The 26,232-nt window shown below is 47.2% G+C and overlaps 1 protein-coding gene across 8 annotated transcripts in view; it reads right to left on the bottom strand.

The window, feature by feature from the left end:
* Positions 1 to 26,232, bottom strand: part of AGAP1 (ArfGAP with GTPase domain, ankyrin repeat and PH domain 1) — a 612,588-nt gene that overhangs the window by 325,238 nt on the left and 261,118 nt on the right. For all 8 annotated transcript variants that reach the window (XM_051999115.1, XM_051999116.1, XM_051999117.1 and 5 more), the window contains 3 exons: positions 8,105 to 8,190; positions 5,681 to 5,822; positions 1,983 to 2,117 (listed from right to left, as the gene is read on the bottom strand). In XM_051999115.1, the coding sequence (XP_051855075.1) occupies positions 1,983 to 2,117; positions 5,681 to 5,822; positions 8,105 to 8,190 (363 nt within the window). The remainder of the gene's footprint in view (positions 1 to 1,982; positions 2,118 to 5,680; positions 5,823 to 8,104; positions 8,191 to 26,232) is intronic.

Raw genomic sequence — 26,232 nt, 5'->3', positions numbered from 1 at the left:
GCGTGGGATCTGTAAGCTCCCAGAGGTAGGATTCACCTAGTATTTGGCTCCTCAGGGCCGTGGCAGAGCCTGCCCCCTGCTTCTCGGTGCTTGGGCACTCGGGGGTGGCCTTTTAGGGCCCAGCATGATCCCTCTGACATCTTTCTTTTACTCCTGACAGATCTGGGAACGCTACTCCCCCCCCCCCTCCCCTGGTAGGATAGATTTATAGGATGGTCCCCCACAAGAAGTTCATTACATCCAGACTGGCGGCGCAGCAGCTGGGGGAAAGCCCAGAAGAGAGTGAGGGGTGTTCGACGGGAGGTGAGGACGAGATCCAGAGGCCTCTCCCCTAAATGCTGACATTCTAATCTTTGCAAAGAAGGCACAGGGCTAGTCAAGGGGGCGTGGTACAGACAGGAGGGGGTGGGGAGGGAAGGGGAGGCTACAGCAACTGGGCAAGATGCCCCGGCTCTGGAGTCACATGATATGGACTCAAATTCTACCTGACGCTTTTTCTCCATATGTCCTCCCTCAGCCTCAGTTTGCTCATCTGTAACAATGGAAGAATGATTCTGGAGGACCTCTGAAGTCTTTTAGGTCTGACTTAATGTTTGCATCGGTCCACAAAACGTCCCCACATCTGAGCAGACAGAAACCCCTCTGAGATGGGGTAAAAGCTTTCATTGCCCCCTCTCCTTAAGCACGGTCCGATAACTCACCAGGCTCCCAAAAGCAAAGCACAAGCCTTCCCTGAGGCTGCCGAGAGGGAGAGCCGTTCCAGAACAGGACCCACGATGAGCGGGGAGTTTGCCGTCCCATTCAGGGAAAGCCTTGCTCCCGTCCGAGGGGCTCCGCGGCACATTGGCCAGAGGGGACCTGACTGACTTCAAGATGGTTCTCCCAAAGCCCATCCCCCAAGTCCTCCCGGGTCCCTGGTCGGGACCTTTGTCAGAGAAGTGACTGACCACACAATGGTGAAACTTCTAAGAACCGAGTCCCATTCTGGAGAGCAATACGGAACCGTGCCCAGGGGGCTTTCAAACTGCAGACCCTTGGACCCAGCAGTGTCTCTACTGGGCTTATACCCCAAAGAGATCTTAAAGGAGGGAAAGGGACCTGTATGTGCCAAAGTGTTTGTAACAGCCCTGTTTGTAGTGGCCAGAAACTGGAAAATGAAGGGATGCCCATCAATGGGAGAATGGCTGGGTAAATTGTGGTATATGAATGTTATGGAATATTATTGTTCGGTAAGAAATGACCAACAGGATGATTACAAAGAGAAGTGAAATGAGTAGAACTGAAAGAACATCGTACACAGTAACGACAAGGTTATACAAGGATCAATTCTGATGGACGGGGATTTTTTCAACAAAGAGCTGATTCAGACCAGTTCCAATAGACTCCTAATGGAGAGAGGATTATGGGAACTGAGTGTGGATCACAACCTAGTATTTTCACTTTTTTTGTTGTGGTTTGCTCGCATTTTGTTTTCTTTCTCATTTTTTCCTTTTTGAGCTGATTTTTCTTGTGCAGCAAAATAATTGTGGAAATGTGTCTAGAAGAATTGCACGTGTTTAACATATCCCCTTGCTGTCTAGGGGAGTGGGAGAAAAATTTGGAACAGGTTTGCCAAGGCTGAATGTTAAAAACTACTATGTATATATTTTGAAAATTAAAAGCTAAAAAATAAAAAGAATTAGAGTTCCTCATGCTGATGCAATTTTTTGCATCAATGACCTAACCAATGACCATACAGAATGATCTAAAGACACTCGGGAGCCCCTCCCAGGGCACTGCCCAAATCCAACCCTAAGACACCAAGAGGAAGCACGGATGACAAAGATCCATTCCGACTCTCAGTGTGTAACAGTGTATGTGCACATGCTCCTACGGCTCATGGGCATCTCTCCACGGGTAGAGGGCACCGATGGGCACAGGTGCCATCTTCCGGAAGGCTTCCCTACGACCTAGACGAGGCGGACAAAAGCATCGAGATTTACCGTCTTGGAACACGCGTTCCACGTTCAGGCCGTAGGTCGCACATGTCTCGTAGTACGTGCATCTCTTCAGGTCATTTGACAGTTTCCGCGCTCGAGCATCATCGATGACGCGTGGGTTGTTGGAACTTATTGCGTCTGGGACCAAAAAAGTAAAACATCAAAATGCCGTTTAACGAACACTTGGCAGACACCCTCAAAACCCGAACCTTAAAAGATTCAAAATGCACAGACGGGGGCAGAGGACGTTCAGGAGGGGCACAAACAGGGAGTTCTGGTATTGCACGAAATGTAATAAACTCAAACTAGTAACAGGCATAGTATTAACTAGCATTTATAGGTCATCTGAAGGCTTGCAATGAACTTGTAAAAAGATCTCATTTTAACTTCATATTTAGTCTAGAAGGTGATTATTCCCATTTTACAAAGGAGTAAACTGAGGATGAAGGAAGTTAAATGACTTGCCCAGTTAGTACCTGAGGCTCAGGTAAATCCAATTCTAGTGCTCTATCCACTAAATTACCTAGATTAAATATATATATAATATATATATATGTATGTATCATTTACATATATAAGTTATATATATAAAATATATAATATTGTTTTTATGTATTTATTTACATATATAAGTTACATATAAAAATATATATTATTTATATATATTTGTGTTTATTTACATATATAAGTTATATATATATATATATAATATACATGTAAAATAAACTAGCTAGATCCAAGCTCCTATATAATAAGTACTTGTCATTTTCCAGGCAATCCTGCTGTTTGCTCTCTGGTGACTGAAATCCAAAGTCCAGATCAGAAAGAGACCTCGAAGAAGAAAACTGGAGAGTTCTGAGAAACTTTAACGACAAAACACCTTGCGCCAAAGAAGAGATAGTCGAGGCTCCTTCTACCCTGTGTCTTTGCAGAGGTGGGGAGATCTGGGGGTGGAGTCCTGCAAGCATATAACAGGTTTTTAACAGTTCCTCAGATCGGTGACTCTCTGGGACGGGGAGAGATACAATGGGACGTTAAGGGATCTCAAAACAAAGGCTAATGATAAAAATCGCTTTTTTGAAAATCCTTGAAATTGGGCTTTTAAATTGCCAGACCTTTCCCCTGGGGAGGGAGAAGGGACGGAAAGCCTCTGAGTGACCTCCCGCTCTCTTTCTATGATATGATGAGCCCATAACCATCCAAAGATCCCTTCACCTCCCTCCCTGGGTAAAGAACAATGTGGCTGCTGCTATTTCCAATTAGGCCACTAGAGGGGGGTGGAGGCAAGCATTAGGGACTATTTTAATGGTTAAATTCTCATTTACAGAGTCCTTGCAAGAGGTAAAGAGAAATACCCTTTCATAGAGAGCTCAAGGGTGGAATCTCCTCTTGAAGGCTCCAAAGTCTCTTCCTACCAAATGCCTTCAGCATCTGAACTTCTGTTGTAGCCACAGAATTGCCTTTTCTCCACAATTTAATGGAGAGGTTCTCCAAAGTGGGCTGCTCCAATCTCATTTTACAAAGGAGGACAATGAGATTCGGGGATTATGAAGGGAAAGATGAAGAGCAAGTCTTCTCAGCACTACAGTGATCCAAGACAGTTCCATCATTTATAGGGGAAAAACTCTCCACATCCAGAGAGAAAAACTATGGAGACTGAATGCAGATCGAAGCCGACTATTTCTACTTCTTCTTTCTTTCTCGTGGTTTTCCCTTTTATTCAGTTTTTCTTTTACAACATGACTAATATGGAAATATGCTTAACATGTTTGTACACGTAGACCTCCCTGAGATTGTTTGCTGTCTTGAGAAAGGAAAGAGAAAAATTTTGGAATGCAAAATCTTACAAAGAAGAATGTTGAAAACTATCTATCTTTACGTGTAATTGGAAAAAAAATATCACTAATTTTAAAAAAAAGATGGAGTACTAGAAAGGGCCTTTGAGGACATTTTCTTTCCTCTTTCCTTTCCTTTCCTCTTTCCTTTCCTTTCCCCTTTCCTTTCCTTTCCCTTTTCCTTTCCTTTCCCCTTTCTTTTCCTTTCCCCTTTCTTTTCCTTTCCCCTTTCCTTTCCTTTCTCCTTTCCTTTCCTTTCCTCTTTCTTTTCCTTTCTTTTCCTCTTTCCTTTCCTTTTCTCTTTCTTTTCCTTTCCTTTCCTCTTTCCTTTCCTTTCCTCTTTCTTTTCCTTTCCTTTTCTTTTCTTTCCTTTCCTTTCCTTTCCTTTAAGAACTCTGAGGTCTAGTCCGCTCAGCCTCAAATCCTCCAGTGGGGATCACACAACTCCAGAATCAATCATTCCCACAATCCCATGACCACCAGATCACCAGTAAATGCTTCTTTTCATTTCCATGGCCTTCTGCTTCATGCTAGGGTAGAGAAGGTGGAGACCCTTTATTTTAGGCCCCAGGATCAGCTGGTCATGGAGCCACAGGGTGTAGCGGGCTGGTTCTGGAGCCAGGGACCATGGGAGGATGATGGGGACCCTTGGTTCACCCCAGGGTTTAGTTCCTAAATCAAGCACTGTGTGACTCTGGGCAAGTCCTAGCTAATCTGTGCCTCAGTTTTCTTATCTGCAAAATGGGGATAACAGCACTAATCTCACAAAGTTGTTACAAGGATCAAAGAAGAAAATGTTTGCAAATATGAAACATGAGCTGCTGTCAGCACCACTAGTATTATTGTCCACTGGGGTTTCCCCAAGATCCTGCCCAGGAAGCAGCTCAGCTCAGGGAGGATCTGCTCATCCCCAGGAAGAAACTGTGGCTGTGGAGTGGGGAGAGGGGAGCCTGGGAGGGGCCACAGAGCATGAGCAGAGCTTTGGAGGGGTTGAGGATCTGCACTGGGAGGAGAATTTAGGATTAGGGTTAAATGAACCCAAATTCATGCCATGTGGATACGAATCCAAGGGCTTCTGAAAGGTTTCAGATGCATTAAAAGCAGGAAAAAGAGGAGGAATTTAGAAAAGCACGGGAAGACTTTTAGGGACTGATATAGAATGACAGAAACAGAACCAAGGAACAAAATACACAACGATTATAGTGACACAAATGAAAACGCTAGAAAAAAGTCAGATTTTGAGTAACCGACAAACCAATGACCTCAGAGAACCAGTAATGAAACTGACTTTCCTCCTCACGGCAGGGATATGTAGAACAGGACAAGAAGGGCTTGTGCATTGTCAGGTAGGGTACACTTAGCACTCGTTTTTACTTAACTATGGTCTTTGTCACAAGAGGTGGAGAGGGGAGATGGCGCTATTTCTCTAAAGTGGGGCAAAAAAGGAACTTATTTTAAAATATAAAAGAATACAAAAAAATCACAATTAGACTATTTGGCAAAATTGGTCTTTTCAAATGTTGTTGTTTTCTTTGTTCCTTAATAACTCAGATACCAAAAGGCAAGAAGTCAGTGACAATGGATACTTCATATTTCCCAATCACTCCACCCCAAAACAGGGACCGGAAGACCAACGTCACTTACCTCCCAGAGGTCCTGTGAGCGTCAAATGAGATAACACATGGGAAGGCTTTTAGGAAACACTTCAAGGACATAGAGATATCATCTTAAAACGATGACTATTACAGTTTTCCCAGTAAGTAGGGACCTTCCCACTAGCTCTGGAGTCAGATCCAGCTCACCATGAAAATGGAGAGCCAAACGGTAGCCCCTTTTCAGAATATCTGGGATCACGGGGTCACTCACCCTGGGTTCCCACTAGTACCATGGGGATCTCACTCGTGTTCCGATAGTTGGCCATTCGACTGTAGTAATGGTAAACTGTCTGGAAGCTGATCTCATCCTCCAAGCTGAAGACAAATATAACAGCATCCACCCACATGGCAAACTGGGGAGGGATGTGGGAGGAGAGAAAGAAAATAGGAAATTAGGTGAGAAACAGGTTGGAAACAGCTGAAAAAATAGAAATATCCCATTCGAGAGAAAACATCCATTTAGAAAAATAAATTACTCTGTGTGTGTGAGGGGGGAGGAGAGAGAGAGGGAGAGGAAGAGGGAGAGGCCAGGAAAAGGGGAAAGGAAGAAGGAGAGAGAGGAAGTGAGGGAGAGGGAGAAGGAGGGAGGGGGAGAGAGAGAGAGAGAGAGAGAGAGAGAGAGACAGAGACAGAGAGACAGAGAGAGACAGAGAGAGAGACAGAGAGAGACAGAGAGACAGAGAGAGAGAGAAGTAAGAAAGGGGGAGAGAGGGAGCGAGAGGGAGGGAAGGAGAGAGAGAGGAGAGAGAGAGAGGAGAGAGAGAGAAAGAGGGGGGGAGAGAGAGAGAGAGAGAGAGAAGTAAGAAAGGGGGAGAAAGGGGAGAGAGAGGGAGGGACGGAGGGAGGGAGGGGGAGAGACAGAGAGAGAGAGAGAGAAGTAAGAAAGGGGGAGAGAGGGAGAGAGAGGGAGGGAGGGTGAATTTTTCTGGATGAATCTGTTAATTACAGAGGCGAAGGATCAATTACACCGATGTGAAACTGTGTGCTTTGAGCAAACAGGGCGAGCGATGGGAAGCTTTTGTATCCCAGGTAGTTCTAGGGAAAAACCACCAGACTATGAAACATTTTTCTGTGTCCATTGACCAGCTTGGAGTTAGTGATGGTGGAGAACGTCCCAGCTCGGTTCCTCCACCAACAGCCCAGGAGAGACCCCCGAATGGCCGGAGGAGAGCAGCGGAGCTGGGAGGGTCTCAGAGATCACCCAGGAGAGCCCAGAGGTGGAGACAGGTTCCTTCCCAAGCTCACCCCACGGCTCCTCTGCCCCTGAGAGGAGTTCCCGGGAGGGAAAGGGCACAGCCCTCAGTCATTCCACCCAAGAGCAGCTCCAGGAGTTGGGGAGCTGTCCCTGACCGCAGAGTCACTGGCTTCCAGGCAAAGCTCTCTCATGGTTCCCTCTTAGCTGAAGTAGTTTAACAAAAGGGAGGACGTCGTTCCGCACTGAGGGGAAGAAGGACTGGATGCAAACTCCACTGCTGCATCCCCTGGGGACCCCGGGGGGTCTGCTCTGCTTCCCTTAAGCCCCAAGTGGCTGCATTTGGAGATCAAGGGTCGAGCTGGTCATGGCTCAGAAGCATTTGCTCTCCTCTCTCCAGGGCCCTCCCCCTCCCCCCCGGCCTGTCTGTGACGGTCCCGATCCGCTCCTGGCTCCACTCTCCGGGGCCAAACAGAACTAGCCTCCTTCGTTCCCAAAGGTCACTGCTTAAAGACAGCCCGTCTTGGACCCCGAGTCTCCTCTTCCCCTGATCTTCACGGGGAATGGAGGTGAGACCTCCTCAGTCCTGGCTGGGTCCCTCTCTTCTCCACTTTGTCAAATTTCTGCCTAAAGTGTGTGCCGGAAGGTAGCACAAGGCCCACAGATGGGGCTGGGGGGGAGGGGGGTGCGGGGGGAAGAGGAGGGGGGAGGGGGCGGCTGATCGCACCTCTCCCAGCTTAATGTGGCCTCAGGTGGCGGGATGGCTGACACATCCCCCAGCGGCCTCCCAGGGGCCTCTAACGCCCGGATCCCCGCTTAACCACGCCTTGTACCTGCTCAAACCCAGAGGAGATCCAAGCAAGGATCTGCTCCCAAAGCCAGAAACAGCTCTGGCTGCCAGTTCTGGTGGCGGCAGAAGAAGGAGGAACTACAGCTACAGCAAGCGGATTCAATACTCCCAAAATGTCCTCGTCTCTAAGTGTCATCTCTCTGTCTCTCTCTCTCTCTCTGTGTATCTCTTTCTGTCTCTGTCTCTCTCTTCTCTCTGTCCCTTTATCTCTCTCCCCCTTCCCCCGCCTGCTCCCCTCCCCACACACACTACGGAAAGGGGGAAATGCCTGCTGAACGAGGCTCGCCCTCCCAGTCTGAAACTTCGTATGAGAGTCTAGAACGCTCAGGAAGTGGACATTTATCGCCCTTCCAGCCTTTGAGTCTCCTCCAGCTCTCCGTCCGCCACGGACCTCGGAAGCCATCCCCATTCCAGCTCCCAGTCAGCACAAGAAGCCCACGGCTCATCTTTCGGATTTCCGGCCCCGCTTGCATGAATGTCCAGGTTCTGCTCCAGATTCCCCGGATCCCCCGTGACCCGGTGCGATGGAATACAGACCCTTTTCCACGACTGCTCGAGAGCCAGATCGCGGCTGGGGCCGGGTCCCCGCTCACCTGTGCCTCCGGAGGGCCCCCTTCATCGCGAATCAGCAGCAGGTAGCTTTGGCCATCGACAACTATTTCCTTCTTGAATCTCCCACCTGTCACACAAAAAGGAGACCTCGTTACAGAAAAGGGAAGGAGAGCTCCAAGGCTGAACAGACTCAGGCTCCACTTGGGGAAAAATACAACCTCAGCTCAGCCCGTGGCCCCATCTTGGTCTCTAGCAATACCAGTTTTTATAAGAACAGCCAGATCCGTAAGGGAGAGCTCCCTTCCGAGACCCACCAGCATCCGCGTCTGCGACAAGTAGCTTTCTGTGGGATCCCAAGTTCAGGACGGCTGAAAGGGAACCGTTTTCTGGACCATTTATGTTATAATCTCAAAAATCCCCATGGGGAGGAGTTCCATTCGGAAAGGATCATCCCCCAGAAAAAGCAGGGCCAGATTTGCTCCGACCTACGATCCATCCCCACTGTCTCTGTTGATCTCTGTTGTACACACACACACCTTTCTCTCTCTCTCTCTCACATACACATAAGACTCTGTCTGTCTGTCTCTGTCTCTGTCTCACATTCACACAGACTCTGTCTGTCTGTCTCTGTCTCTGTCTCTCTCTCTCTCTCTCTCTCTCTCACACACACACACACACACACACACACACACACTCCACCTCTGTCACATACACACATTCACTATTTCTTTCTCTTTCTCTCTCTCACATACACACAGACTCTGTCTCTCTCTCTCTCTCTCTCTCTCTCTCTCTCTCTCTCTCTCTCTCTCTCTCACACACACACACACACACCCCTGAGTCGTCTCTGGGATTCAACTGAAGGGAGGAGGTTGCTGAGGCACTGTATTACTCCCCAAGAGAAGCCTGACTCCAGAAAGGAAGACATGGAACATTATGAGAATGGTGAAACTTTCTGTACTCACAGGGCACAATTAGAGGGAGGATGCTGTCATACTACACACATGTTAGACAAAAAGGAAACGCTACTACAGGGTGATGACGTCTCTGGACTACGCGGTGAGGGACAAGCAGTGCATCTCGCTAGCAGCAGGAGCAACAGACTGAGTTGGGTTAGAGAGATGAAGGTCATCCAGGACTCCTTATCCACAGGAAAGGGCTCGATCCCAATTTTAACAACTATTTTTTCTCTTTCTCTCTTTCATTCTTTCTTTTTTCTTTTTTATTCTCTCTCTCCTTTTTTCTCTTTCATTCTCTCCTTTTTCCTCTTTTGCTCTCTCTCTCCTTTCTCTCTCTTTCCTTTCTTTCTTTCTCTCTTCTTCTTCTCTCTCTCTCTCCTTCTCCCTACACACAGCTGTTCACTGTCTGTCCAAACAAGGAACACTGTGGCTGGAATTGGCGTTCCCTCCCCTAGTCCCCAGCCCAGGCCCTGCCTGACTTCCAGGCCACTGCTTAGGGATCTCTTCCCTTTCACAGGGGATATTCCCAAGTATTCCCAGCCTCGTGCAACTTAATTCAACTGATTCTGGACCATGTCCAATCTTCTTCAGGTTCTGGGATAGCCCAGACTAAGACCAGCCAGTGACCCACAGGCTACAGCTGGGCAGGGGTTGACCTCCTGTTTCTGGGAGCAGAAGCTCCCTTCTCGGGCTAGCCTGTGCCATGATCCCAGCCCTCCTTCCACCCCTTGCTCGTCACACCTTCCATCTAACCAACGTCAATGATCAAGACCTTCCCCACAACCATACAAGCAGAGACACAAGGACCTCCGTGGCTGCGTTCTGGCCCCAAACCCAGAAACTTTCTTCCTCCGCTGGATGCCTGTTCCCTGGAAGCCCTCCCTTCCCACGGCAGCTGCCGGAACAGCTGGACTCCCCCCTCAGGCCCCAGATCCCCCCGGCTTCCCTCCTCCTGCAGCCAGAGCCTCCAAATCAGGGCTTTAGGCTTAAGGGAGCTCAGAGATGACCCGCGTACTCGTTCTGCGAGTGACCTCAGAAGCTAATAATCTTCTCTACGCCTGTTTTTGTGGGAAACACTTCTAACAGGCAAACTTTGTTGACGCTGTCGTCCCGTGGGCCTGAGCTAACGGCCGATAGTTTAGCAAGCAGCCCTCTAGGTGAGCCGTCCCCACGTGTGCAAGGGAGAGCCCAGGATTTTGAAACGAGGGGCACTGGGTTAAAAGGCTGCACCACTAATGCCATTTAGTAAACTCCCTTTGCAGTTCTGGGTAAATTGTGCCTTTCCTTTCTTGTGCATAAAATGAGAGGAGCTTGGACATTCAGCCGGCTCTAAACCTATGCCATGAGGGTCTTTAATCACGTCTGCTGCTGGGTCTGGTTCCTTAACCATAAGAGACAGTACAACTCCCTTTCAGTCCCGATGATCCTAATTTACTTTATAAGAGCAACACTTGCTGATGGGTGAGGAAGAGGGCGCTTTCTAGCTTTCTGTGCTGATGTGAAACAAAACAAAACGTAATAATAACTGGGAGGGGAGGGACAGAGCCAGCAGGACCTGCCGTGGCAGATCTCCCTTGTTCCACTGAGCAAGGATCTCTCCCCTACATCCTTTGCCAGTTTATGGTCCCCATGAATCTCCCTCATGAAAGGGAAGCGAAATCCTGACTGTGGTTTTTGGAATTCACCTTTTGCCCACATTATGTTGGAGGATAGAGCAGAAGCAGGGTATCGAGGCTGGAGCTAGCCATGAAACCGCCAGTAAATCTTGCCTTTAATGTCTCCTGGCTGGTCAATCAAGGCTAAGTCAGTTATTTAGCCTCTCAGAGTCCTCAGCAACTCATAAGAGAACAGGGCACAGACAACTGCCAATCTGCTTCAGTAAAAGCTATTTTCACACCGGGAATTTCCTATGATTCTCAAAAGTCTAGAAAAACAACAATAAGTTTTGGAAGGAATATTGAAAAAGTAAATGTTCTCCAAAAGCAGCAAAATAAAACGGAGAGGAGAGATCCCTCTTTTCCCTTGAGCCTGCAAGCTGGGAACCAAATTATCTACTCCCCTACCCTCACTGTATTAAATCTAATTCCAGGTCCCAAACAAAGGCACGGGAATTGAAGTTTAAACAACTCAACTCCAAGTGGAGGCAGTTCTAGTTCTAAAAAGGAAAAGAGGAATTTTCCTTGATTAAAGGCAAAGCATTGATCAGAGTAATAATCACCCAGAGGAAGGTGGACCTTCTCAGTCTCAATTCCCTCACTTGGAGGTCATTTATGAAGATGAAGGAGCAATAGAAGCCAGGAAGAAACTATCCTGGAGTCACACAGACACTGACTCTCCAATTATACCATGTGAGGATGCTCTGCCCGTCCATTCCCAGGGGGGGATTTCCGGAGTCCCCGGTCCTCCCCTTCCAGCATCAATGCCTCATATGCAAGGAGTCTTCAGCCATGTCTCTCTAGTCCCTACTGTTATTCTCATCATCCTGCCCCCCAGTCCCACTACAAAATCAACCCAGCCGTTGTTTATCTCCTTCCACTATTGCCTATGGAGTTCCCACTCAGTTGTCCATAAATTACTACACATCTTGGGGATTTTCAACAATATCTCTTCCAGGGGCAGCTAGGGGGCGCAGTGGATAGCGCACCAGACCTAAAGTCAGGAGGATCTGAGTTCAAATCCCACTTTGTTCAGTTACTGGCTGTGTATACAGGGACTCAGTTCCCTCAACTATAAAATCCTGGAGCAACACCTACTTCATAGTGTGAAGAACCAACTTTGGGACCATAACATTCCTTGCAGTGACTTCTCCAGTTCACCTTGCTCTGAGTTACTTCATTTAAGGCACCATATAAATGTGGGCTTCCTGGACAGGTGCTGTATTTAACAGTGATCCGTCTCCCAGTAGACACGGCTCATCTCTTGCAGTCTTTTCTGCTGGAGGCCTCTACTTGCACCTTCCCGACAAGGAAAGGAAGGGAAGACCGCTTCGTTCCTGCCACCTCACCTTCCATTTCTCCTTTCCGTTTCCCTTTCATGTTTTCACCTGCACAATCTCTCCACTTCTGGGTAATTCCTCCAACTTTATCCAGGACTTTGGAGTGAGTTTTATGGTCTTCTTCATCCTCTTCCACGCCAACCTATATTCCGGGGGACTTCCCACTAATCACGGTAACAAATCCTTTGGCATCCTGAGCTCACGACTGGGGCCCCCTTCCCTGCCTTCCTTTAGTCACAAGCTGGCGCACTAAGCCCTTAAATGGCCTCCTCAAACCTTGACAAAAAGTTTAAAATTCCACTCCCCAAACCCCAGCCCCCCCATTTCCTTCAAGTCCCTTTCCGTGACTTCTGGTCCTCTCCCATTCCTAGAGGCCACCTCTACTTCTCCGCCAGAACTCGGACCCATGCCCGCCTCTCCAGTGAGCCAGCTCAGTGATGCTGTAAGATCTGCTGTCCTTGAGTCCTTATGAACCTTGGCCTGGTTTCTGATCTTTGAAGGGTCCTTCCTGGGTAACGGATCCATTCTGACTTCTCTAATCCTGTTACAATATGCCTGAGGATCCCAGAAGAAATGCATGAAATCAAGCAAATTCATGGTGCCCTGTCTCCTCGAGCTCACACATTAATCTCGGAGTGTGGGATTCCTGGTTCTTTTTTCTTAAAAGCAGAATGGAGAAGGTCAAGGGTTTGTGAGCTAGAAAAGGCCATGAAAGCCATCGGAGGTCCCCGAGCGTCTGGAGTCAGCGGCAAGGGTAGGAGGCCCGGGAGGAGTCGGCTCTGAGGAGACTCCGCTCGACCCAGGGGAGACACGTCCAAGAGCCAGGCAACTTTCAAGAGACCAAAATCCAAGAAAGGAACCAGTCCTTCCCGTACTCCAACTGAACAAAGTACTGATAGCTCAGAGCAAGGTGAACCGGAGAAGTCAAGGAGCCTTACACGTGGTGGGATGGGGAACAGAGTAATAAAAGTGCGTGTAAGCATGAGGGAGTGTGAGTGTGTGTAAGCATGAGGGAGTGTAAGTGTGTGTGTGTGTGTAAGCATGAGGGAGAGTAAATGTGTGTGTGTGTGTGTAAGCATGAGGGAGTGTAAGTGTGTGTGTGTGTGTGTGTGTGTGTGTGTGTGTGTGTGTTTACAGGAGGAAATCAGAATAGAACCGACTATTATTCAGGAGAAAAATTCATGCCAGGAAATACAGGGCTTCCACAAAAAGGCCGATGAGGCCGTGAGGGCACTTGGGGCCACGCCGGATACACTCACAAACTCTAGTTTATCTCACTTTTTAAAACTTTTTTAAAGTTTAGCGCACACCTCCCTCCTCTCTGTGCTGGGGCTCAGCGGTAGGAGGCTTGCTTTCCCATTTTGGGGAGGATAGAGCCCATCATCTCCCAGCTGAGAAGCGTCTGGGCCGGGAGGGAAGCCCAAGGCCCCTGGCTACACACCCACCAGGCCGCCATTCCTATGCCATCCGTCCCCCAAAGAGAGGCGGAGACAGAATCACAATCCTGATGACTCCAGACACCTTTCTGTGGGCCCACGGAGTATCCCACCCACACGCAGGACCCAGGAGAAGCAGCCAGGAGACACTCGGGTTCCCTTCATGAGACACGGCTCCTTCCCAGCCCGCCAGGAAGCCCCTCTGTGCCTGCGGGGGGTGATGGAGCTCCAGCACTCGGTGAGTCTCTGCCATTTGGGGCCCCCACAGATCTAAGAGATGGCCTGGGATGGCTCCCAAGGGTCATCTGTGAAAGGAACCCGAGTGTCTCCTGCAGCTCCAGGGAAGAAGCGGGAATCTTCCTCACAAGATGGCCCTTCAAGGAGTCCAAGACGGGGAATCCTCTTTTTATAATCTTCCTTAGTCCCTGAAACGATTAAGGGGCACTGATGGTCACTCGGTCACGACTTAAAGTCTGGGGCCAGGAACTCCAGCCAGCCCTCCAGAGGTGGCCGTCCAGATGTGGCTCGGCCAGTCCTGGGCGCCAGCGTTTCTCAAAGTTCTAAAATAATCGCTCTCGACCGGACCTCAGTTTGGGGGCCTCTCATTGCTAGATCAAACCCTGGACACTGCGGGGCAAAATCCCAGAGATTAAGGGATTCTAGCATTAGCGCTTGGGGGGGGAGGGGCACTCGTCTAAGGCCCAAATCCCCGGGGCAAAGGGCATCGAAGGCCACCACTTAAACACTGGCCTTCCAATGACAAACTCGGAGCGGTGCTGCTCAAAGATCGTCAATGGCTAATTCTGGGAAAAGATAAAATCCAGTAAATACTCACATTCTTTTATTTTCTGCAGCCATTAGAGGGCAGACACATGGCTTCTGGGCTTCTCTTTTGTACTCACGTATTTATCTTTTATTATAAAAGTATAATTTTATTATATATCTTATTATACTTATGTATTTATTTAATCCTGGGCCTGTGGTTTCACTCGGGTAGAGAGAACTGACTATTAAAGCAGGTGGGAGAACTGCTCTGCAAAGCCTGGAGCTCCAGGACAAGGAGCTGTCTCCCGGCCTCAAAGAACAGCTCTTGGGGGAAGGGAGGGGGTGCAGTGGAGGCAACATCAGCTCTGGAGTCCAGAGGGCCTGAATTCAAATCTGGTCTCAGGCACTGGACACTTACTAGCTGTGTGACCCTTGCCAAGTCCCTTAACCCAACGAAACACCTCACACGCACTGGCCATTTATCTACATCCCAGAAGAGATCATTTTGTGATTCATTCAAGGCCGAGGGAAACCCGAGAGCTAGGAAGAGCTCCACAGCCTGGACCTGGAAGTGTAGTGGGGGAGGATTCCATCATCCCATCAAGCTACAAACATTTATGAAGCCCCTACTGCGTGCCAGGCACTGTGGGAAGCACCAGGGCTTGGAGAGGCCGTCCCTGTCCTGGAGGAGCCTACAACCTGCCCGAGTTATCAGCAGGATGGAGAGAAGGCCCCGGGACGGAGGTGGGGGAAGGTTCCTGCGGGAGGTGGGATTTGAGTTGGGACTCAGTGGAAGACGGGAGCTCAGCCACGGCGGGGGAGGAGAGCAGCCTGGACGAGGGCAGAGCTGCCGTCGGGCACCGGCCTGAGTGACCCGGGGATGGGGAGGAAGTCCGGTGCCGCTCAGTGCTCTTGGAAAGGCGGCTCTGAAAGCCAGCGGGGAAAACGGCCAAGACTGAGGAACAGATGAAGACTTTTCTCCATTAACAGGATTAGGCCTAATGAGATTAATGCATTTTAATGGTTTTGACGGCAGTGGTGCTAGAAGGCATCAGGGACAGCCCGGGTGGTACTGGGAGCACTCAAGGCTCTTGGCTGGCCCGGGACTGGTCTGATTTCCGCTGGAAATGGCTTCCTGGTCCGGGGGGTCTCAGACTCAGCAGAAACAGCCATAGAAGGGCTGCATCTGCTGACTCGGAGCAGGGGAGTAATGAACTCGACTTGGGGTAATGACAGGAAAGGAACGGAGACACGAATCCCGTCCAAACCACTGCAGGCTGGAGGGAAGGAGCGCAGCCCCGTGGGCCCGCGTCGGCGCGGCCGGCTCCCAAAGTCGGCGTTAGGAAGGTTTGCCCGGCAAGGGAGGGCGGCGGGTGCCGGAGGAGCAACAGGGAGGACCTGTTGCCTCGGTCCTCGGGGGACCTCGGGGATCTCACGGGGGCTCAGCCCTCCCCAGACTAGACTTGGACCTGCTGGTTCCCGGGCAGCCCGGCAACCTAGGAATAAACGAGCCCCCTGGGAAGATGAACCCCATCGTGGGGAGGCGGGCTGCCTGGCGGCCAGACCCTCCCTCGGGCCTTCTTCCGGAGGCCAGGCCCATCTGGTGCTCGGCACTGTCCCGGGCACTTGGCCCAGCCGCAGCACAGCGCGTTCAGGACCTCTGTGACTCAGCTTTAACTAGCCCCCCTGGGCTAATCCTGTCTGAAGCCCCAGACGCCCTGGGGCAGGCTCAGAGTGGGATCCAGCTCCCTATTTGAAAGTCAGAGCACAATTCATGGGGTTTATGGTTCTATCTCTAAGGTCAGTCTTTGGAGTTCCCACAGAACTCCCCCAGAAACCTCCATTTGCCCGAGGCTCCCCCACATCCATCCCAGATCTCTCAATACCTTTCCCCTTCTCTCCCCCAGGGCAACTTTCAGAATTTCCCAGGAGGAAACTGTAGGAGAAACCAAAGCAAGATGGAAGGCGAGGAAAGGCCATGGAAGGGATGTTTGTGTCACACAGGGGACACTGTAAATGGCTTTGCACTCGCCTCCCCCCAGACAGAGCCTGCAGAGGAAGTTGGAAGTGGGTTCCCTAGCGCTCCAAGGACCACGTGGCACTTGGCAAATCTGGGAGAGAAGAGCAGATGATTCCCTGAGACGGGAAGCTGGGAGGAACTCCAGGGATCACCAAGGCCCGTCCTCATTTGGGTTGTTTCGATTTTTGTTTTTAAAAAGATGAGACCCAGAAGTCAAACCAACCCGAGAATCGCATTATTTTAGGGACCCCAGAGTCCCATCCACTTCCATTCTCCTCTTTCAGGCCTTAATCACCCAATATATCCGCTCTTCCTTCTGAATTTTCAGCCAGATTCAAAATCTGCTGAAAACCCGCATCACGCTCGAGTCGTGCTTTGGGCAAAGTCCAACATGGTGACATTTAAGAGGAATTTTGGATGGACTATTATTTTCATGGATGGGAACCATGATTATTGGTAACATATTTATTTACTAAAATCTAATTAAATCACACTTCGTCCGCTCTGCCAACTTATTTTTAAGCCCTCGATCATACCGTCAGGACCATGAAGTGGAAGGAGACACGAACAGACAACGTTAGTAACGGGGACGCTGGGGCAGCAGATTCTGAGGTCATCGGCCACGGATGAACCGCAGAGAGCCTGCCCGGGGTCACCTCGGGCCACCCGCTGAACCCCGTCGCTTCAGTTCACCCACTTCTGAGGAAGATAAAGAGAGTCAGATAGCACTGGACAAGAGATAACGGAATTAATCTCGCCGGTCGGGCATGTCTACATCTGTCTTAATGACTCAATAAACATCTAAGAAGAACCTTGGGAATTCAAGATCAATAACCACAGCAAGACTTTTTAAGGAATATTAACAGGACAGATAGTTCAGGTCAAGTTCAATTGGCCCTCAGGATCATAAACTTCGAGGTCTTGAAAGAAAGTTCAAACCGAGTTTTAAAAAATTTTCTTTTTAAACAAATTTGATCCCCTGCTGCTTGCTAACCTGATCCGCTGAACTCAAAAGCACTTAGCGAAGAAAATCAATACTGATGATTAGAGAAATTAGCCTGTATAAACAAAAGCAGACCGAACCGCTCGCAACATTCGGAGGATGTAACAGCCAAATGGGGACACGGGCAAATGATACCGCTCTTTTCAGAAGAGAACGTGCTTTTTAAAAAACGGTATTTTTTTTTTTAATTAATAGACCAATGCAATGAAGTGATATCTCCTAAAACAGAGATCTTTTTTCCTTCTTCTTCACTAAAATACTGGTTGATGAATTCCAAAAACTTCAAAAGAAAATGATACTTTAGAAATATCTCATCCTAAAGGAGAAAAACAGATGATTGGCTCAAAAATGTTTTCTTTTTAAGTTTTCAAAGTCTTTTCTTTCTCTACCAGACGGATGCCAGAACTCATCATCTTCCCCCACGCCCCCACATCCTCCCCTCTTCCTAACTCTTCCATTACTGCCAAGGGCACCATCCTCCTGGTCACCCACGCTTGCAAGCCAGAGGTCGCTCTCACTCCTGGCTCTCTCTCATTCCAGTCCCCCCAAATCTGTGGTCAAGTCCCATCGGTGTTTTAACTTCAATGACATATGGCCCTTCTCGGACCTGGCCCCCTGGTTCAGAGCCTCATTGTCTCGAGCCTGCTCTATGGCAATGGCTGCAGACCCACAGGAAGCACTTAATAAATGTCTGGTGATTGATTACCTAAGGCAACGTGCTATGGAGAAAAGAACCAGGATCTGGAATCGGGCACCAGGAAGGCCAGAGCTAAAGCCCTGGTTGGGAAACATTCACTTTCTAACAAGTAACTTGCCATCTCTGAGCCCTAGTGTCCCCTCCCTCTAAAACAGGAATGAGAAAATCAAGGATGAACTCTCTCTGTCTCTGTCACATAAGTCAAACTCCATTTCACATTGTTATTTCATATCTGACATTCTTCCGGAAACATAATGTATTTCTCTATTGTCTCCTCCAGTTAGTGTTAGGTCTGGGAAGGCGGAGACTACCTCGGTTTGGGTTTTGGGGGTTTTTTAAATATGTATTTCTCTTGCTTAATACAGTACTTGGCACTTAACTGCCAAAGAGAAACAACTGGGAAGAAATCACAGCGTAATGTGATCATAGATCTAAGCTCTCTAAGGGACATTCGAGGCTATCTAGTACAACTTCTTCCTTTTACAAATGAGTAAACTGAGACCCAAGAGGGGAAACAATTTTCTAGGTGTCCCATAGACTGTGAAGGACAAAACCTGGATTGGAACTCAAGTTCTAGGATTAAAAGTTCCACAATTTTTTCTCTCCTTTGAAATGTTGACTTCCTTCCATTATAATTTAAGTAAAGGTGACAGGATAAAAAAAAGACAGGATATGCAGAAATAACTTAAGGATTATTGTTTTCTGAAATAACCTTAAAAATTATGACTATTGTAATTCAGGAAATAATGCAAGAAAACGGGTCAGAATTTCTGAATGCTGACAATAAAGCATCAATAGAGACAATACACAGATGATTTTCAAGGAAGAAAAAAAAATCACAAAACACACTTCAAGCACCAAGATCCAGTGGTTAAATTTAACAACTTGGATGGCAAATACAATTTTTTAGAAGAAACTAAGAAAATGACCTTTAAAAATAAGGAAAAAAACACAAGATTATTCTTCAGTCACAAGAATTAGAAAAGGGAATGGAATGTATATGCCAAAAGCAAAACAGCAGAAGCTGCTATAGGAAATGACAGTCCCTAAAAACCTGAGCCTAATCATCAATTATTATTTAAAAGGAAATTGAGAAGCTTTAATTAAAAAAAAAATTGTAAGAGATATACTTAAAAATTGTAAAATCTAGTTAGGCCCAAGAAGTGAAATGGAAAAAATACTGCCTACAGAGTCATAGATTGAATTTGAATCCTGCCTCCAAAATTTCCTGTCCATGTGCCCTTCATCTGGACACAGAAGATTGGGCAAGGCTCTGAGATTTCTTCTAGTTCTAGGAATTAGGATCTTTAGTCAACCTAATTAAACAAAAACAAAATAAAACAAAAAACAGGAGATCATTTTCTTTCCTTTTCATTTTTTCAAGGATTTCAATGTCGTAGCAGATTATTAATCTTCTGACCCTCTGAGCACACTTAGGGAGGAACAATCACTCCAGTTTTTTGGCCACTTTAATTCATTAAACTATTGCTCACCATAATTTCAAGTAGGAACAATCTCAAGCTATTTATTTATTCTCTGTTTGCTTTAATAGTTGTTGTTCTTTGGTCGTTTCACTTACATCTGACTCTTCATGACTCCATTTGGAATTTTTTGGCAAAAACCATTAAGTGTTTCACCATTTCCTTCTCCAGGGAAAAGACTTGCCAGGGTCACAGTTGCCCAGGCTAACTCTTGTCTGAGGTGGATTTGAACTCAGATTTTCCTGATTCTATCCACTGTGCCACCCAGTTGCCTTTGGTAGATGACCAGGAAATTCAATAACATTTTAATATAGCCAACTAAATAAAATGGACTGCAGGTTGATTGAGCAAGCCAATGCTGGAATGGGAGTCCGCAATAGAAATCTTGCCCCAATGCTCATGTTTTATTGTTATGAAAATAAAAACTTTTGTGGAACACTGGATAGGCAGAATTCCACATCCCTCAGGGTGGGACCATGTTTTAATTTGGTTCGGATCTTTGATCATCCTGATAGTTTATGATACTCAGATCACCGACAATCCCTCTCAATGGGAAATCAGTAATGAGGCTGAAAGTTACCAGAAGATTCACTTAGCCTCTGGCTTCCAGGAAGCTTGTGGGAATCTGCCCTATGGGGCAGAAGTTTTGATAATCACCTTTAGTAAGCTCTTGTTTGCCATGAATCGTGGCAAAGTTCAAAGAAAGTCTGAACTAGTGGCAGGGGAGGTTTTAAGACTGGAGTAGCTTCTTTGAAAGGTCCTTCTCCTAAGTGAAGATACAGTGAGGTTGAATCTTAATTCTCACACTTATGAGATGAGTGAAAATGAATGAAATTTCTGAACCTCAGTTTCTTTGTCTATAAAATGGAGAAATGATAATAGACAAGCCATATACTTGTGGGTCCTATGTGCCGAGGTTTGGTGTGAGATAACTTGACTTTTATGGAAATGTTTTATGTAACTTCATAGATGGTTTCTTAATTATGGGTGGGGATAAGGAAGAGGAACCTAGAACTCAAAAATTTAAAAACAAACGTTAAAAAAATTTTATTTTAAATGTAGCTGGGGGAAATATTAAATAAATAAAATTTTTAAAAGGTTTGGTGTGAGAATCTAGCAAGAAAATTTACATAAATTGCTTCAAAACCTGTAAAGCTCTGTATAAATGGTAGCTGTGATTATTATTACTCTTATACAATAAGTATTTATTAAACATCAATTGTGGAAAGAGCTTTGAGCTCAATGTTTGATCCTCATAGCCCTTGATGGCACAGGCAGTGAGCCCTTAGTTAATCATCCCTGGATAATTATAAATCTTCCTACAAATTGTCAAGCCCCAGATGTTAGAATAGAATTCTTCAGTAAGACTGAGCAGCTTCTGAAACTGAACACATCCCCATGATACCCGTGCTGTTCCTCATCCAGGTCACTCATTTCCCACCTCCTCACTTTTGCCCAAGCTGTATCTAACATATACCTAGTATTCCTTCCTTTCTCACTTCTACTCCTTGGAAGCCTGCTGAGTCCCATCAAAGCTCAGCTCAGGAGTCACCTTCCCTCAGATGCTTTTCCTGATTCTCTCAAGTATTAATACTCTCTCGGGAAATCACTTAATATTTGAATACATTCTGTATTGACTGATTTGTGTACATGGCGTATGCCCTCCACAGAAGGGAAGCTCCTTAAGGGGAAGAGGAGTGGGATTATTTTAATTTTGTCCATTTCCTCAGTATTTTATAAGTTTCCTGCTTAATAACAACAAGTGATGGAGCCAGAGACTCTATGAAATTCCTGGGAAAACCAAATCCAAAGCAAATCCAGCCCAGGATGGATGTGACAGCGTTCCTGTCGGGACTGCTTCAGCCCCTGAGTGCGTGCCCATCTGGAGAGTTCTGCAGGGGAAGGTCACTACCAATTTATAGCCTCCTCCAGCTGTTTCTCAAGAGGGAAACATCCTGAACTGCTTTCATGCTTTTGCCATTAATTACCAGAATAAATGACCAAATGAAAGATCATCAGGGAAAAGTTAGCTGTGTGAGCACGAGCAATGTCAAGGAGGAGCCAGAGCTGCCCATTCCCCCTGCTCTGGGAGGGGCAACAGTTCCCTGGCTCTCGGAGGGGCAACAGCTCCCCAGCCCTCGGAGAGGTGACAGTTCCCCGGCCTGCAGCGGAAGGGCAGAGACTAGCGCGGAAGAGGGGGCCACAGGCCCTGGAAGGAACGGGGCCCTTGAGGGACAGAGGACACGGTGGGGCAGGAACAAAAGTTCAAGCGCTTTCTCAGATTTCCTGTGAGGAAGCCATTCTGAAGGAATATTTTTCCCATGTGAAAGGACCTTTCTGCAGAGTTGAAAAACCCAAATAAAGCACGTCCAATGGGAAACATTATCATTAACACTGTCCTCTGGGAGCTGTCCCCCTTCCTGGGTCTGTGGGGGAGAAAAGGGCTCCACGGGAAGGGGGTTGAGCCACATTATCTCCCTCTCCCCAAAGCCCACAGAATCGATGGATGGTTGTTGATAGACTCTGAGAACTAGGAAGTGACCACCTCCAGCAAACGAGCATTTTATAAGATGAGAACTCGAGAAAGATGAACAGGACCAGGAGACAGAAGAGACGGAGCTTGGAAGCCCATCCTCCCAGAGGGCCATGAGCCAATCGCCTCGTGGCTCTGGGTCTCAGTTTGCTCATCTAGAATATGAGAAAAAATAAAACTGCCTGTCTCAGAGAGAGAGGGAAAAGCTCCACTAAGTGACTGTGAACCTTAAGCCAGAAGTTTAGCTCATAGGAGGGACAATGATTTTTACCTCATTTTTCATGATTAAATCACACACAAAAACATACACAGAGGATACAGAAGTCAGCCTTCTCACCAGCTATATCTTCATTGGTCCCTACTAGTAATGAAGGCAGGATGGTCCAGTTGATGGAGGCAGCTGCTAGATGAGGAGACTTGGGTCCCTATGCTGTCACTGGCTGGGAGATCTTGGACAAATGGCTTTACCTCCCAGAGTCCGAGGTCTAAAGTAATGATGATGATGATGATGATGAAGAGAACAACAGTTGTTCAGTCTCCCTGAAATATCTCTCTCTACGACTCCCCTGGGGTTTTCTTCACAGAGATACTGGAGGCGCTGGCCATTTCTGGTTCTCCAGCTCATTTTACAGATGTGGAAACTGAGGCAAAGAGGATGAAGTGACTTGGCCAGGCTCACACCGCTAGGAAGTGGCTGAGTCTGGGGGAGTGGGGAGAGGGTTTTATCAGTGAGTTAGGAAAGGGACCAATATACTGGAAAAGGGGGCAAAGGAGACCTTGAGGACTGGCAGAAGGACAGCGGCTGCCTCAATGAAAGCAGGGAAGGTGGGAGGAGTTAATCTGGGCTTAAAAATTAAGCAACAAATGGAGGTTTTAGACTAATTCAGCCTTGAAGGATAGATGGTGAGACTTTAGGATAACTGGCTTTTCTCCTGAATATTAAACCTAACTCGCTATTAGATAAAGTACCTCCTCGACCTCGTCGGGAGCCGGCCAGAGATGGGCACTTCCCCCCAGCTGCTGGACTTGGAAATGTCAGAGCTGCCGGCTTGGGAAGAGGGAAGCCAAAAAGCAAACCGATGAGCCCTCCCAGTCCAAGGAAGGGTCACCTCCTCGGACTTTCGGTCCAGCACCAGCTCCGTCCAAAGAGCCGTGCCGGTGGCTTCGGGGACCTCCTAAGTCGGGCGCCTGACTGAAGTAAGAGTTGGGAATTCCAAGCCCCAAGTGGGAACGACCTTTCTCTGTTAAAATCTAACAAACTCCAGGACGGGCGTGGTGCGGGGAAGAAAGGATTATTTGGAACGGTCCAAATCTCCCTCCATATCTTTGCAGCAAGGATGATCGCTTCAGCTCCCTAAGCCTCAGTTTACTCATCTGTAAAACAAGGTGTGTGGGCTGCATTCCTCCAAGGCTTATTTTATTCTAAACCCCACATCCTAAGATGACAACCCGTCCTCTCTGCCCCCCCCCAAATGGGTACAGTGCCATACCCAGGCTTGGCTCGGGTGCCATCTGCAGCACGGAGTCTTTCCTGCTCTTAAACCACTGCCAAGTTACTTTGATTTTCTGTGGACGTATTTTTTATGGGGTTATCTGTGTCCGGGCTACTTCCTGCCGGAAGATAAAAATGATCTTGTTTTGAATTTGTGTCATTTCCGGATGCCTAGTTCAGTGCCAGACATGCAGAAGGCATGAAATAAATGTGTGCTGAACTGGGAGCTCTTTGGGAGCAGGAACTGGGTCGCTCTCAGACTTTGTTCTCCTGGGTTGGCCCATAGTAGGCCTCCTGGGGATTGGTCAGCCCATAGTAGGTGCCTCCTGGTCCCCAGGGATCGGTCAGCCCATAGTAGGTGCCTTCTGGCCCCCAGGGATCAGCTGGAGAGCTGGTTAGCCAGCTTTGGGCTGTGAACCTAGGAGGCCAGTTTCAAGCTCGGCAATGGGATGAGTAACAGAAGATTAGGGATGGGAAAGGGGCCACCATATCAGTCCCTCCTCTGAGTCAGGTCAAACCAATGCACAAGACTCCCAACACTGGGGGCTGAAAGAGAAGACGAAATGGGGGCTTTCCCGGCATGTGTCTCCCATAGAGAGAGGGATTCATCAAGGCTTAATGAACTGTCCTAAATGACCTGGGAAGGACTGGTAGAAAACCCCCTCCCACAAGCCCTTCAGGGGACAACACTGGAGTGCAGCCAGAGGTATCAAGGTCACATTCAAGGTTATCTTATCTTGGGCACCAGGAGGTGAGTTGGACCTTTAAGATTCATTGTGGAATAAATTTCCTATTTTAATATTAGACTGAGAAGAGCTCACCTTCAGGTCAGTTTAAAGAAATAAAAATATATATACCCAGATATATATTTAATTATATTTAATATACTATATTATAATAGATTAAATAAATGATATAAATATGACATAATATATTTAATATATAAAGTCTGCATATATATTTTTATTTCTATAAAATATATAAGAAATAATATATATTAAACGTTATTAAATATATGAGATACAAAATTATATATGAAATATTATTATAAATGAAATAGTATAATTAGATATATAAGAAATAAAAATATATAGACACATTATATATACACATATATAAAAATACATTTAGACATGTGTCTGTGTCTATATATTTTTATTTCTTCAAATATATATATATATTTTTACCCTCCTGCAACAACATACTGCTGCCAAGTGTTTTGCAATTAATACAGTATTTAAATTCAGCGGTGTGTGTGTGTGTGTGTGTGTGTATTATATATATATATATATATATATATATATATATATATATATATATATATATATATGTTTACTTTCCTGCAACAACATACTGCTGCCAAGTGTTTTGCAATTAATACAGTATTTAAATTCAGCGGTGTGTGTGTGTGTGTGTGTGTGTGTGTGTGTGTGTGTATGTGTGTGTATTATATATATATATATATATATATATATATATATATATATATATATAATATATATATATATATATATATATATGTTTACTCTCCTGCAACAGCATACTGCTGCCAAGTGTTTTGTAATTAATACAGTATTTAAATTCAGGAGAGTGTGTGTGTGTGTGTGTGTAGGGGGCTATTAAGAAAGGTTTCAGATCTGTGATTTTGACAGAAAGAAGCCCTCCCTCCACCTGTGCAGATCAGGGACTGTCTTGGCACAGGCCAAAAATATAGAACTAGATAGGACCTTGTTTATCTAGTCCGACTCTCATTTTACAGAGGAAGAAACTGAGATTCAGTGATTTAGGAGCGGAAATCCAGACGTGAGGGGGACCTGAGAGATTACTGAGCCCAATCGCCTCTCATAACAGGGAAGCAAACTGAGGCTCATGGAGAGTGACAAGGTCCAACAGGTTCAGCATTGGGCCTGAACTCCTCAGACTTCCCCTCTGGGATCTTTCTACCGGGCCACGATTAATCCTTGTACGGAGGGAGAGCTTGAGAAATCTGCTCTACCAAGAGTGCCTTCTTTCAGTTTTTCCCCCCAAATGAGTTACTTGTGTCCCTGTTCCTGCTATTGATCAAACGTGTGTATAAGACATTCAAAGTCGTGGTCCTTAGAAAAGACCAGAACTCCAAAGCTGCAGGTGCTGCAGAAACCCGCCGGACATCGCCTGAGCCGAGCCCAGCTGCTTCTCAGCACTGACACGAAGGTGGGACGCATCGGACGGGCCGCGGGCTTCCAGCTTTCTCCCAAATCGCCATCCCGAGCAGGCGGCTTGCTCCGTCCCCTGGCCGGGGGAAGTGCGGAAAGCTGCCATCAGCCCCCTCGAAAGGCCAAACTGCGGACGGAAAGGCCGAGCCAGCCAGGAGTTCCACAGCCCCTCGGGGGCACTTGAACCACAACCAGTGTCACAGAGCCAACCCCACCCTCCATCACAAATAAGCAGCTACAGGGAGAAAACTGTCAGAGGCCATAAGGGACAAACACTCAGGCGTGAGAACAATGAGCAGGAGGGGACAAACCCCCCGGGAAGAGGTCCGCCAGCCAAACGGGAAAATGGCGGCTGGAACTAGAGTCAGCAAGGCAGGTTTGAACACGCGATGGACGCCATGCTGGAGACCACCATGGCTTCCCATGACAAGGCAGCTCTGTGGGCGCACCAATGGCAGAAGATCATAGACTTTGCAACTGAAAGAAAGCTTCGAGACTGCCTAGTCATGGTCTCCCAGGGTTGGCACGAACCTCAATGGCCAACTATCCATCTAGTCCAACCCATAATGAAATGAAAAAACAAAAGGGATTTC

The sequence above is a fragment of the Antechinus flavipes genome, chromosome 4 (genome assembly GCF_016432865.1).
Source record: "Antechinus flavipes isolate AdamAnt ecotype Samford, QLD, Australia chromosome 4, AdamAnt_v2, whole genome shotgun sequence".
Classification (NCBI taxonomy): Eukaryota; Metazoa; Chordata; class Mammalia; order Dasyuromorphia; family Dasyuridae; genus Antechinus; species Antechinus flavipes.
This window is presented reverse-complemented; position numbering and strand designations above follow the sequence as displayed.